At 45.3% G+C, this 15,180-nt stretch overlaps 1 protein-coding gene across 5 annotated transcripts in view; it reads right to left on the reverse strand.

Annotated features, from left to right (window-relative positions):
- zswim8 (zinc finger, SWIM-type containing 8) overlaps positions 1-15,180 on the reverse strand; it is a 175,229-nt gene that overhangs the window by 44,214 nt on the left and 115,835 nt on the right. For all 5 annotated transcript variants that reach the window (XM_048616155.1, XM_048616158.1, XM_048616156.1 and 2 more), the window contains 4 exons: positions 13,798-14,794; positions 9,256-9,387; positions 2,791-2,970; positions 349-532 (listed from right to left, as the gene is read on the reverse strand). In XM_048616155.1, coding sequence (XP_048472112.1) covers positions 349-532; positions 2,791-2,970; positions 9,256-9,387; positions 13,798-14,794 — 1,493 coding nt within the window. The remainder of the gene's footprint in view (positions 1-348; positions 533-2,790; positions 2,971-9,255; positions 9,388-13,797; positions 14,795-15,180) is intronic.

A 15,180-nucleotide genomic window follows, 5' to 3' on the forward strand; every position in this document is an offset into this window, starting at 1 on the left:
GGAAGAGTGGGGAAGAGTGGGGAAGAGTGGGGAAGAGTGGGGAAGAGAAGGAGACAGGCAGATGGTGAGAGAAAGAATGAGCACAAGGAAAGAAGAGGACAACAGCAGGGAAGGAGAAAGAGAGAAAAAGAGAAAAAGGAAAGAAAGGGAGCAAGAGCACAAGGAAGAGAGGGATAGATAGGTAGAGAGACACTGAGTGGGGAGGTAGAGGGGAAATGGGCAGGAGGGGAAGAGGAACGAGGGAAGAGAGCAGGGAGAGAGGGGGAAGAGAGAAGACAGAGGAGGAATAAATGGCTTGTCCATGAGCTGCAGGTACCTTGCGACTACACAAGACCAAAAGCACTTTACCTGGAGTGCACAGGACATCGAAGATGAAGCTGGCCAACATGAGTGGCAGAACCGGCCTGTAATCACAGAAACTGCCTTCCCTCAGCTGCTCTGCCCTCTCCCGTATCGTGTTCATCTCATTCACCCCCAGTGGGATCTTCTTCAATAGTGCCACAATCTCAGATTCCTGGTAGGCTAGCTTCACCTGAAAAACCGGGATACTTTTGAGGACACACAGCCACATTTGTATGGCACGATTACACAAATCGGTGATATTAGCAGTCATCCAGCAAACTGCTCAGATATTCTGGGGTACAAGCTGCACAGGAACGTCACAAACATAGCTCCTTGCTGGAAAGGAACGTGACACCAAACAAAACAGCAAATAAACTCATCCTGCATGGTGGAAGTAGCAGAAAACATGTTAAACTTTGTATCATCAAGTATACGGATAGAAGATAGAATTTCAGCTCAGCACAAAACCAACATCCAGAACATGGGATTCTTCATCAATTTATCATTGAATCCCAACAGTGCAAAAAGAGGCCATTCAGCCCATCGAGTCTGCACCAACACTCCAAACAGTATCCCACCCAGACCCACCCCCCTTACCTATCGCTATAACCCTACATTTGCCCATGGCTAACCCGCCTAGCCTACACAACCCTGCACACTATGGGTAATTTAGCATGGCCAATCCAACTAACCTGCACATCCCTGGACTGAGAGAGGAAACCGGAGCACCTGGAGGAAACCCACGCAGACACGGGGAGAATGTGCAAACTCTACACAGACAGTCACCCGAGGCTGGGATTGAACCCGGGACCCTGGTGCTGTGAGGCAGCAGTGCTTACCACTGAGCTGCCTATGCTTGCTGAACTGTCGTTCCCACGAGGGGAGAATCAGCAGATTTGACCAGGACTTTTGCTGCCGCTTAAGCAACTGCTTGAACAACAGCCACGTGACCGTGCTTGGTGATGGCAGGCTGGCACGAGCACGAGCACGGGAGGTGGAAGAGAATTCAAGGGCACAGTGAGCCTGCTCATACGGTGCACTTCAAAATCATTGGTGGAATGTTCACTTCACCCTTCCTGAAGGAATATGGTGGGATTGGGGTACAATGCTGGATTGACATTCTGCCTGGTTTTACTTTCCAGAAGTCAACACCATAAGATATAGGAGCAGAATAGACCATTTGGCCTATGGTGTCTGCTCCGCCATTCAAATCATGGCTGACGTTTCTCCACCCCATTCTCCCCATAACCCCTAATCCCCTTACCCATGTAGAAACTCTCTCTGTCTTAAATACACTCAATAACTTGGCCTCCACAGCCCTCTACTGCAATGAGTTCCATGGATTCACCACCCTCTGGCTGAAGAAATTCTTCATCTCAGTTCTAAAGATGAACCCTTCACACTCAGCCTGTGCCCCTAGGTCATAGTCTCTCCTACCAGTGGAATTATCTTCTCCATGTCCACTCCATCTAGGTCTCTCAGTATTCTGTAAGTTTCAATCAGATCCCCCCCCTCATTCTTCTAAACTCCATCGAGGATGACCCAGAATTCCTAATTGCTCCTCATATGACAAGCCCTTCATCCCTGGGATCATTCTTGTAAACCTCCTCTGGAACTCCTTCAATCCCAGCACATCCCTCCCTTAGATACGGGGCCATAACTATTCTCAATATTCCAAATGCAGTCTGATCAGACCCTTATAAAGACTCAGCTGTACATCTGTGCTCTTGTATTTAGCCCTCTCAATGTTGCTTTTGCCAAAAATAAACAATATTGTCAAGATAGTTTCATGGCCACCAATGCTCAGAGTAACGTCCAATTCCAGATTTTATTAACTGAAGTTTTATTCCACCAGCTGCCATGGTGGGACTCGAACCATTGCCCCAAGGATAATTAGCGATAGACAATGAATGCTGACCACGCACGTCCCATGAACGAATAAAAGAAAATGAACTGGGTTAACATTCCCCTTCCAGAAAGGATATGGCAGAGGTTATAGTTCTGAAGAAATCCATGCCCTTTCCTTTTGTATATTCCACACTCAAACCACTCCCGGTGTAAAAAACATTTGTCCCTCAAGTCTGTTTTAAATCTCTCTCCTCTCACCTTCGAAAATATGTCCCCTAGTCTTGAAATCCTCCACCCCAGGCGTCCACCATTCACCCTATCTCTGTCCCTCATGATTTTATAAACCTCTATAACGTTACCTCTCAACTTCCTATGTGGAAAATGTCGCAGCCTATCCAGCCTTTCTTCATAACTCAAACCTTCCATACCCAGCAACATCCCAATAAATCTTTTCTGAGCCCTCACTAGCTTAATAATATCCTGGACACAGTACCCCACAAGAGGCCTTGCCAAGGATAGAGAAGATAGCTCCAGAAGTAATTTTTTTTGTTTAAATTGTCATTACAAGAAGTTCAATGACAGTATTTTTGAGTTGCTCACCTCCAGGGCTTTCGTTGATGCTGGTGGTCTCTGCAATTCTAGGGAAAACATTCCAATGCTATAGGCTAGATCGTGGAGCTCCTGCCTTTCACTGAGGACTATCAACAGGAAGGCAGCTTTAGCCAGGGTGTTGGTAGCAATCAGGGTCTGCTTGTGAGTCGAAACCTTGTTCTTCTTGCCCTGAAATGGAAACACATTTACATTTGCCAATGCTGTGATATGTTTGATTGGGTCAAGGACGGTTTAGGGTCAGGTGTGGAAAGGTTATATGGTCCCTAAGGATGTAAGGAAAAGAAACACATCAACTCCAGCCTCCCTCAATCCACTACAGTTTGTCTACCGACATAAGAGATCCACAGAAGATGGCATATCCCTACCCTGTGCTCATCCCTGGAACATCTGGACCATATACACACACCTACATCAGACTTCTGCTCGTTGACTACAGCTCCATCTTCAACACCATTATCCTCTCCAGACTGATTTCAAAACTGCATGTCCATGGTCTTGGCTCCACCCTCTACAACTGGATCCTCAGCTTTCTGACCCATAGGCCGCAACCAGTGAGGATAGGGAACGGCACCTCCTCCTCAATAACACTCAACACTGGAACCGCCCAAGGATGTGTCCTTAGCCCCCTACTGTACTCCGTGTACACCACGACTGTGTTGCCAAATTCCGAATGAACACCATCTACAAGTTTGCTGATGACACCACCATAGTGGGACAGATATCTAACAATGACAAATCAAAATACAGAAGGGAGACAGAGGGTTTGGTGACATGGTGCAATGAAAACAGTCTGTGTCTCACGGTCAGCAAAACTAAAGAACTGATCATTGACTTCAGAAAGAAAGGAGAACACGCCCCCATCTACATCAATGGAACTGAGATTGAGAAGGGTGCAAAGCATCAAGTTTCTCAGAGTGACGATAACCAATGACCTGTCCGGGACTTTCTATGTAAATGCGACAGTCAAGAAGGCACAACAACGCCTCTTCTTCCTCAGGCAGCTCAGGAAATTTGCCGTGTCCATAAGGCCCCTCACCAACTTCTACAGATGCACCATTGAAAGCACACTGTCCGGGTGCATAACAGCCTGGTATGGCAACTGCTCTGCCCAGGACCGATAGAAACTACAGAGGGTGGTGTGCACAGTCCAGACCATCACGGAAGCCAGCCTTCCATCCACGGACTCCATTTACATGGCTCGCTGCCGCGGAAAGGCGGCCATCATCATCAAAGACCCATCGCACCCTGGTAATGACCTCCTATGATCTCATACAACCTCTTCCGTCAGGCAGAAGGTACAGAAGCTTGAACCCACGCACCAGTAGATTTAGGAACAGCTTCTTTCTGGCCATTATCACACTGTTGAATGGACTCTAGCCTCAAATAATGTAACCTGCAACGTAACCTGTATGCCTCGAAGTCTTTTTGATCTGTACATCCTTTGCTTGCTGTGATCTGCCTGTACCACTCGTAAACAAAGCTTTTCACTGTATTTTGGTACACGTGATAATAAAATCAATCAATCAGCAGTATGTTATGTAGCACCTCGATCCTGTCCCTTCATTCAATAAGATCGTGATTTATCTACAACCTTAACTCCACTTTCCTATTCTGCCCACACATGCTGGAGGCCTAAGTATCCAAATTCAAACTCAAACACATTCAACAACTACGCATTCACTGAGGGTTCATAATCCTCTCAGTGAAGGCATTTCTCCTCATCTCAGTCTTAAAAGGCCATACTTTCACCTCAAGTCTATGCCCCCCATTTCTATTCTGTTCCACACAGAATCCATATAGAATCAATCCTTCTTTCCCACTCAGTCAATTGATTGCCAACTTTACTAATGATCAAGATATTTTTCCCCACATCTCCTGAACAAAATAATAAAGCAGTACTTTACACTCAATCATACAGAACATGCCTTTTTTTCTCAGTAATACTCATGTTGCTGAAGCCTTTCAACTTGGTTCATGATAAAGGCAAAAATGATCCACAATTTTACACCATGGAAGAAAAAGATGCCAATTCATTGGCAAGTCAACTCTGATTGGCCTAGATGTTGCCATGGAGAACGTGACAGAGAATTACAAGCTCCCCCAAGCCTCTGGGTAAGTCAAAAAATGCGAGAGACTTGAACATATTCCTTTTGTTTACAGGAAATAGGTCACTGTTGTTACGAAGTTGGATAGAGTATTCATGAATTGGAAAGCAGGGACTTAGAGCGCTTGGTTAAAAAAGAGATAGTGGGGAAAGAGAGTGCCTGGTCCTTCTTAAGAGATTGTGCTTTGTCTGTGCCTGGAAGTTTACAAGTATGGTGCACAGAGTGTGCCTGAATCGAAACAGTTTATATCGAAGAGCCAAGCAGAATTTATACCAAAGCAACAAGTTTGAATTGGACCAATAAATTTAAACCAAGCACTCAGCGATCCAAAGCCAATTGGATTTAAAAACTGATGCTGTTGATAACATTGAACCAATGCTACGTAAGAAATACTATGTCATTGCAGGTATAAAGATGAGGGCATTTAGAAAATCGGCAGAGAGCCAACTGCCATTGGAGGGGACAGTCAAACTTCAGCCACCCCGGAAGCAAGTCTGCCATCCGAGATACAAACCTGGCTTTCACATAAAATTATTGAGCTCTCTGAAAAGACCCATTAGAGGTACCACAGCGTTTTAGCTCAAAATCCTCATCAAAGAAATTAAAGAGAAAAACATCCAAGACAGCAGAATCAGCGAAAGAAAAGTGTTTGTGACGTGAAATCAACAGAAGGAAGATTGGAGATGCAGCGGTGAAGACGTAGACTCTGTGAACTTGGGGAGATTTTTTTTAAAATTTTTTTTTAAATTAACTGGGTTTTTACAAGTGGGACTTGTGTTTATTTGAACAGCATTTCAGTAAAATTTAGACCAGTTAGGAAGTAGTTACTAGTCTAGGGGGGGGAATTGTTCAGTTTGTTAGTGATTCTGTTAATTTGCTCATTGTCAGGGTTAAACAAGTAAATTGTTACTCATTATTTGTCAAGTGGAGATCAGGGATTTTTTTTCTTTTAACAGATTGCAAGGGAAAGGCGAGCTTCTCTGGGTGTTTCAGGGGTAATTATTATAAAGGAACCTCTACCCCCGTCATAATACATTGGGGCTTGTGTTTTGGTTTAACTATCAAAGGGGTTCGGCCATTCCCCCTTCATAACACTGTGTACAAAAGTGCGTAACTTTTCGCAAGTGTAGAACAGCCACATAAACTCAACTGATTATTTCAAATTGGTTGTTAGTACAGCAATCAGTGCACAAGGGCTTGCCTAGCAAACATCGAACCACATCTAACTACAGATATTTTGTTTTAGCATTCTCACACTTGTCCTGATGAGTGCAAGTTGAAAGGCTTTAGCAGAAGGTCTCATTCCCAAAATACACTACATTTGCTTAAATCTCAAGTCCCCTTCTCAGCACGCATCAATCCCAAGAGAAAGAAAAAGGTCTTTGGAAATCTGTTCCACCTGTCTACTGGTCCGTAGGAATGTTTTACAATTCATTCGTCTGAATCTGTTCAATATCCTTCTTGCTCTGTCAATTACTATTTCGCACCTGTATTCAACTTAATGATGTGTGCCAATGTGCTTTATAGCCACAGGGTACTGCTTCCCCTGCAAAGCACTCAATGCCACCAAATAATATTGTGGACAAGGGAGAGAAAAAAAAAAATTCACAATTACAGGTGGAACAAAAGATAGAATGAAATAGATAGTCAGAAGTCACACGACACCAGGTAATAGTCCAACAGATTGATTTGAAAACACAAGCTTTCTGAGTGCTGCTCCTTCAGGAGCACCCTGAAAGCTTGAGATTTCAAATACATCTGTTGGATTATAACCTGGTGTCGTGTGACTTCTGACTTGGCCCACCCCAGACGAACACCAGCACCGCCACAGAATGAAGGTAGACTTGGACTTGCTCACTAACGTGCAGGATGTCATTGCCAAGACAATGACAAACAGGATAACCCATTCATCCTGTCAAACACTCTGAAAGGGCTATCCAATTCGCAGCACCTCCAATAACCCCACAAATATTTTCTTTCTGAGCGTGGACTTCCTGTCTTGAGGTGATTCCTCAAAGTGCAGTCCCATTGCGGCTAAACACTTAAGAAAAACTGTAATGCTTGAACTTTCAGCTTTATTTCTTTATTTTCTACCAAGAAGGTTTACAATGTGTAACTTTTAATATTATTTTGTATGTTTTGTAATTAATGCAATGTTTAACTTTTAACTTTCTTCTTTCTTTCTACCTTGTTCTTAAGATTCTGTGCCTAGGTACTTGTACCTAAGCTGGCAACTGTATAGTGACATTCTACACTTTTCACTGTACTTTTGTACTTGAGGATACGTGCCAATAAAATCAATTCAAAATTTACCAAATCTCTCTTGGAAGTTCTTGTTAAATTTGCTTCTGCCACCCGGTCAGCCAGCATGTTCCACATTGTCATTACACAATGTGTTTAAAATAAAAAAGTTCCCTCATCCCCACTTTTGGCCTATTGTCAATCATCTTAATGCTTTGCAATGTAAAAGCAAAATAGCAACTCAGGTAGTTCGCATCACGCCAACTAGGATGTATTGACATCATTTTTATCCTGTTCTGGACCAGACCAGACCCCCTCAAAATGTATTAAAATGATAGCCTAGACTCTAACTTTTTTTTTTATTTCAGAGGTAAATGTGAGGCGCTGTCCTTCAGATGCAATTTGATTGGTTAAACTACTCGACGTTAAGCAAAACACAATTTATTCAAACGCTATAGTTAAAATGCAATGAAAGAAAGAGGAACTTGGAATAACTTAACTCTAATGGAAAACTTAACAGAATAATACGTTATTTTACTACTAAACAGTAACTGTTCCAATATAGTAACATCCCACAAACACACCCTTAGCAAAAGGGCAAATTCAGAAAATAGATTGTCTCACATGATGTTCTCCAATTCAAGAGGAAAGAACAACAGAAGACAATTCTGAAAGAGAGAGTATAGTAGCCAGGAGAGATTCACAGCCTTCCGTCCCTGCTGAGACCCCAGCAACAACTGCTGAAAGCTAAAGATCCTGGTTCCGTGGGTGGGAGCTTGACCATGCCCAGCCAGGCTGCTTCTATTGTTCCAATTTTAAAAAGAAACCCACCCAAGGCTTCACAAGTTCTTTATCTTCTCATGGACTGCTTGGCGCATTTGCCTTAAACCCTCACTTCAAAGGAAAACGGACAAAATAACGTCTTAAAGCCACAGTCTCATCACAATCCAAGTGCAAGCTCTACTTTGAGTCCCATGCAGAGTTTTGCCAATGTGTTCAAACTGAAGAATGTTGGAACAGTACACTTAGATCATACCCTTCACTTTTCACAGTTTGAGTACTTGTACATGTCAAGGTAAGAGAAAATTCCTGGTGACATCTACAGTTTCCATTTGAGGTGGCAACAGTGTGAAGGCACTTTGAGGTGACGAATTAAAAGCATCATTGAGGGTGCTTTCTACAATCAAAGCTTCACCGATTTATTATTAATTCAAATCAGAATATTTTCATAACTATTCTGAATATTTTCCCTGTGGTCACAGAGTTACATCAAAGATACTGCACAAAAACTGGCTATTCAGCCCATCTGGTCTCAGCGAGCATTTATGCCTCCATCCATCCTGCTATCGTATTCTGGTGTTGCTTCCTCTATCCTGTGTTTATCCAGCTTCCACTTAAAAAGCCTCTATGATATCTGTCTCAGCTGCTCCACATTCTCACCAATCTCTGGGTAAGGTTTCTCTGGAACTTCTATCTAATTTCTACAGCCAATAGTTTCAGGTTTCCCCCCAAAGTGGAAGCATTTTCTCTGCATGCACCCAATCAAAAACCTTTTCCTAAATGTAAGCACCTCCATTGGGTCCAGCAAGTAGACTGCATTGGTTCCCAGTCTTGGCAACACTTCCATTTGAAAGGAGTCGTCCTTGTATTGGCTTTGCGCCCCCCCCCCTCCCCCATAAATCTCTGCAAGTTGCTCCAGCCTCCAATCCTTCAAGAGCTCTGCGCTCCCCCAGTTCTGACCTAACATGCATCTTCTCTTTTTATCATGACTTCACCTGCCCCAATTTTTTGGAATCCCCTCGCCAAACCACTTCGACTCTCTCCATTCTCAAATCCTACCCCGTTCGACAATCTCTGTCCTCTTGTCTTTCGGAATAGTTTGGCATCAGCCACTGACTTTCCAAAGTTAAGCTATGGAACCCTTTAGGACGCTTTACTGTGTTAAAAGTGCTACCAAAATGCAACGGGCTGTTAAATAATCATAGATATGGATTCACAATCATTAAAAGTTTCGAACGCCATGCTTAAATGACTTACTTAGAAAGAAAATCACAATAAAACAAGCAATGACCGGAAATCGATCAAATATTGAAGTTTTTGTGCTTACCTTTGTCTGGGGCTGTTCCACCTTCAAATCCGGAGGATTGGCCAGGAGGTCTCTGGCGAGATCAATTGCCAATCGGCAAGCTTCGTTATTGTAGCCATGAGCATAAAGAGCCTCTGCACAGGCAAATAATACCTACAGAAAACAAGTTTAAACTGTAGCTGCAGCAATGAACCAAGAACTGGATAAAAGCTGGTGCTGGAGGCAAAGATATCCATCTTCCAGCTGCTCACTAAACCAGCACATTTCTCTGAACTCTCTAGCTTTATGGCTGCTGTGGCTCAGTTGGTCGCGCCCACAACCCCATGTCATAAAGTCCTGGGCTCTTGTGCCTCCCCAGAGACCAGAGGACAAAATGGGCGTTCCCCTGCAGTACTGAGGGAGTGCTGCACTGTCAGAGGTAGGTCTTTTGGACGACAGGCTAATCTGGGCATCTATCCATCTTTTTAAATGGCTCCACGAGATCCCACTACGTCATGTTGACGAGCAACAGGGGAGCCCAGCATTCAGTCCCTCAAACATCATCACAAAGATTGATAACCAAACCATTATCAATAGGTGATTGGGAGCTTTCTGCACTCAAATTGCCTGCTGTGTTCCCTACATCACAACAGTAACCACAATTCAAAACTTACCCCATTAGCTATAATGCACTTTCTGACATCCTGAGGTTGTGGAAGGCACTATATAAATGCAAGTCTTTTGTCTTTCAATATGGATTACCCAAGGGGGAGGTTTACAAATGTGTGCTCATAATCTCATTGCCTTCATACTTGCAGATCGAAAATTACTACAAGCGAAAGTTAGGAGAAAAATACCCTATCCTTAATCGTCCTAAATTTCCTCATCACTAACACACAGGGAGTACAGTCCCTAGTTTGTAAACAGACTCTGATATGGAGTCCGCTCGCAAGTCAGAACACAATGCAGGACACAATAAAATAGCTGTTTGCAAGTATGAGGAAACGGTCATACGTTAGATCTTCAAAATTAAACTTCTGTATGGGATCGTGTTTGTAAGGACGAGATGCTATAAGTACGAGAGTTTGTAAGAATGAGTATCATAAACAGAGGGACCCCTGTAGCAGTTCACTTGTTTCAAGGCAACTAACCCAGGTTATTGGTCTAAAACTGGGTCCGGGAGAGGATAATTAGATTGCAATAAGAAAAGGAGAAATCTAGAATTGCTGGAAGTCTGGCATAAAGACAAAAACTTCGAGAATGCTGCTTGGCCTGCTGTGTTCATCCAGCTCTGCACCTTGTTGTCTCGGATTCTCCAGCATCTGCAGTTCCTACTATCTCTGAGAAAACACCTATCAGGTTAGTCAACCATTCATATGCAAACAGTTATAATGAGTCATTTTGTTTTGTAGATGTTAATTGATCTGTTGTCTACTTCCAGCATCCAGAGTAGGACAGCATTATGTAAGGTACAATACATCAGACTGGAGGCAGTAACACTGCTGCATTTCTTTACAAGAGAAGATTCTTGTCAAGATGTGACTGCCATTAACTATTTATTGCCTGGAACCAGTTACCCTTGAGAAGGGATGGGGAGCCGCTGAATTTTGCATGGAGGAGATGGTCTTCAGGTGATCCTGCAGTGAGTCGCAGGATTTAGTGACCCAGTGATCATGTAGGGTGCTAGAGTTCCAGGTTGGAATGGCATGGGACTTGTGTCATAGAGTCAAACTGGAGTACCCTCAACAAGATATATGGCAGCAAATGGTCAAACCTCCTATAAGAGCGCCTCCCAAAGTCACAAGCTCTGGAAAGTTGGTAAGCTCAGCGGACCTCGACTAGCTGCAGCTTTCCCTCAAGGCATGAGAGATATGCCTAGCTTGCTTTCAAGGGAGGATCATCAGGAAAACAACTGGAGAGGGTTCGGAAAACACTTACAAGGACGTTGCCAGGACTGGAAAATTAAAGGCACGAGGACAGGCCGGATAGGCTGGAACATTTTTCACTGGGGTATAGGAGGTTGAGAGGTGGTTTATAAAATCATGAGGGGGCGCAGATAAGGTGAATCACAAAAGGTCTTTTCCCCAGGTAGGAGAGTCTGAAACTAAAGGTGAGAGGGGAAAGATTTCAAAAGGACCTGAAGGGCAACTTTTTCATACAGAGGGTGGTTTGTATGTGGAATGAACTGCCAGAGGAAGTAGTGGATGCAGGCACAGTTACAACATTTAAGACATTTGGACAGGTACATGAATAGGAAAGGTTTAGAGGGATTATGGGCCAAATACAGGCAAGGGGGACTAATTTTATTTGGGAAACTTGGTCGGCGTGAACAAATCAGACTTAAGGGTCTGTTTCGTTGCTGTATGACTCTATGACACAAGTCCCATGCCATTCTAACCTGGAACTCTACCAACCCAGTTCCTTCATGCTCACTGGGTTACTAAATTCTGGAAGTCACTGCGGAATCACCTCAAGACCATCTCCCCTACACAGAATTCAGTGGCTCCCCATCCCTTCTCAAGGGTAATTGGTGCCAGCCAGTAAGTGGTTAAAGGCAGTCACATCTTGACAAGAATCTTCTCTTAAATAAAGAAATGGACAAGCCGGTGGCTCAGTGGTTAGCACTGCTGCCTCACAGCATCAGGGACCTGGGTTCAATTCCACCCTCAGGCGACTGTCTGTGTGGAGTTTGCACATTCTCCCTGTGTCTGTGAGGGTTTCCTCTGAGTGCTCCGGTTTCCTCCCACAGTCCAAAGATGTGCAGGGTAGGTTGATTGGCCATGCTAAATTGCCCATAGTGCCCAGGGACGTTTAGGCTAGGTGAGTTGGAGGGGATGGGTCTGGGTGGGATGCTCCGAGGGTCGGTGTGGATTTGTTGGGCCGAAGGGCCTGTTTCCACACTTGTAGGGATTCTATGATCTATGATCTAAGGCTGTGCTTCTTGGGAAACTCACAGTGGACGCTGGACGCCGGACGCTATGGCTGGCATAGTATAGTAGTTACAGTTCAAGACACTACTGACAATTGAGGAGGCAATGTTATAGCCTGGAAACATGGCAGTTGCTGCAGAATTTCATTGAAAGGTAGCAATTGCTAGCTGGTAATTGTATGAATAACTTGTAGCAATATACTTGAGTATTTTTCTAACAGCTGTGTTATACTCTTAGGGGAGTTGGTTAGCTCAGTTGGATGGACAGTTTGTGACACAGAGAGATGCCAACATTATGGGTCCAATTCCCACACTGGCTGAGGTTACCCAGAAGGACACTCCTTCCCAACCTCTCCCCTCGCATGTGGCATGATGACCCTCAGGTTAAACCACCCCAGTCTAATGAGACAGCAGCCTTGTTATAGCATTCAAACATACTGAAGATGTTAGTGCTCAATTTGATCTTGAAGCATTGTCTCATTAGGTTTAGCAATTCTCACGTCTGAACAGGACAGGAACCTGCCAGAGGCCATTTCCATCTTAGTAATACTTCAACAGTGACAAGAAACGGGATCGCGTTCTCAGGAAGTGCACAACTTTGACCCTTTATGAAGCACATGTGGGCTGCATTCTCAAACCCACTGGAGTTATTGTGGGGACGTGTATCTCCAAAAAAATAAATCAAGTTTTCAATTTTTACAATATAGTGCCTTCCAGAACCACACCAGGTGGCATTCAGGAACAGTGCAGAGGTCAGAGTTCACATGGCCACGGGGCAATAGCAGATTCCCATCGCTGAAGCACATTCAGGAAGTAATCGAGGTTGTTTTTAACTAAAAAAAATACTGCAGAAGATTCCCAATCACTATTCTCCTGATTAAGTTCCATTCCATTACTTGCCATGATAGAATTTGAACTCATGATCACCGAGTTGTTGATTCTGTGTTATAACCGTGGCCATAATCTGTGCCTAACAGCTAGGAGCAGGAGTAGGCCATTCAGCCCCTCAAGCCTGTTTCACCATTTGGTACGATCATGCCTCATCTCAAAAACCAAAAGAACTGCGGTCGCTGTAAATCACAAGCTAAAACAGAAGTTGCTGGGAAAGCCCAGCAGGTCTGGTCTTTCCTGAGGAAGGGTCACCAGATCCGTAATGTTAACTCTGATTTTTCTTCACAGATGCTGCCAGACCTGCTGAGCTTTTCCAACAACTTCTGTTTAATGCCTGATCTCATCTCAGCCTCAACTCCACTTTCTTACCCACTCTCCATAATCCATGACAGATTTTTTTTTTAAAACCTATCTCCTCCTTAAATTTACTCAATCTTCCAGCATCCACCACACAGTGGGTGAGTGACTTCCACATATGCGTGCCCTTTGAGAGAAGTAATTCCTTCCTCGCTGTTTGAAATCTGCTACCCCTTATCCTAAAACTATGACCTCTCGTTCTAGATTGCTGCACAGGAGGAAACATTCTCTCTACGCTCTATTGGTCAATCGCTTTTAGTATCTTACTCACTTTAATTAGATTTCCTCTCATTTTTTTAAGCTCCAGAGAGTAGAGGCCTAAAACTGCTCAATGGCTCTACAAAAAAATCAATCCGCTCACCTCCGGATTTTAAAATTGAGAGACTACGTGCAGAAGATTGATTTACCTCCATCCTGCTCTCTTGCTCGAGCGGTTTCAAACCGGCGAAGATATCCTGTTCTTCTTCGTTACCTCCTTCTTTATTGCCCTCTTCCTTAGTCACTTCCTGCGGATTAAGGTAATAGACCTGATAGTCATCCTCCCCTGCGGCAGGACTCTCGGCAATTTCTGGCCCCAGGGTTTTGGACGAGGGGTCGGCCTTTGCCGGGGTTTCTGGCTCCCCGTTGCTCATTTCTTCGGGCGGCTCCCCAGGCTGCGGCTTGGCCGCACAGCCGTTGGTTTCCAGCCGGAAGCCCTCGGCAAAGAAGCCGTCGCTCTCGTCCGGGTACAAGTCCTTGAAGCTGCCGTCGTCAAAGTCGAAGGTGTTGGAGGCTTCGGCCCCCAGCGCCAGGTTGCCGTCATCCAGGCCGAGCTCCGCCAAGTCGGGCTCCAACGAGCTGTCCTCGCTGCTGGTCCGTCGTTTCCCTGAATGTTTGCCGGAGGAGCACTTCCCCTGAGGTAGTTTGCACTTGGTCGGGCCCGGCTTGTAAACAGGCTTCTCGGCCTCCGTCGCCGTTGACGACGGGCGGCCCACGTTGCCCCGGGACACATCAGATCCAGCCTTCCTCTTGGCCGCACCGTCCTTCGGGCGGACCACAGGCTCCGGTGGGCTCCTGCTTTTGCCGACGGAGGCGGGTTTGGGCCCGTTGCCATCCGGGCCCGTTGCCGTCGGCGTCGCCTTGCTGCCTGGCTCACAGGCCGAGTCAGCGCTGTGTGTGTCCGCACAGGCCTTGCTGCTTTTGTGCGGCACGGCCTTGGCCCAGCAGAAGGCGCTCTTCTTCTCTGTGCTGTTGTACGTGATTCCGGGAACGGGGAATGCCTCCTCCCAGCTGAAGTAGCAGGCCTCAATGGCGGGCTTGAAACCCTGGAAGAGTTTATCCAGCGACTTGCGGTGCTGGCCCCGCTTCACGATCTCAATCACCTTCAGGTGCCACTGCCTGAGCTGTGAGCAAAGTTCTCTCCTCCTGAGAAAAGACAAAAGGCAACGCCGCGATCACACACACACGCCACAAGAAAAACCATTCCGAAGCAAATCTCAAACATCACGTGTCCCATTCAGGGGGTCGTCACGCGAGTCCAATTAGCTTATTTCCTTCCCTCCCGACTTGAGCTACTTGTTTCCACAGCCAGCCCCAACCGATGCAGAAACTGGAACCCAATGCTCAAAAGGCGCGGGTGCAATGGATGAATCCGCATCCTCAAAATCGGGGAGATTCACCAACCCCATCCCACCCAACCAACCTTGCACAGTGGCAGGGGGAGGGCATCATTTGCAATGGAGCTCAGCGGGCACCTGCAAAGCCAGGGGAGGGCTGAGAGACACGGCTTTCAGCAAAGGAACACTCAAGCA

The sequence above is a fragment of the Rhincodon typus genome, chromosome 34 (genome assembly GCF_021869965.1).
Source record: "Rhincodon typus isolate 14 chromosome 34, sRhiTyp1.1, whole genome shotgun sequence".
Taxonomy (NCBI): domain Eukaryota; kingdom Metazoa; phylum Chordata; class Chondrichthyes; order Orectolobiformes; family Rhincodontidae; genus Rhincodon; species Rhincodon typus.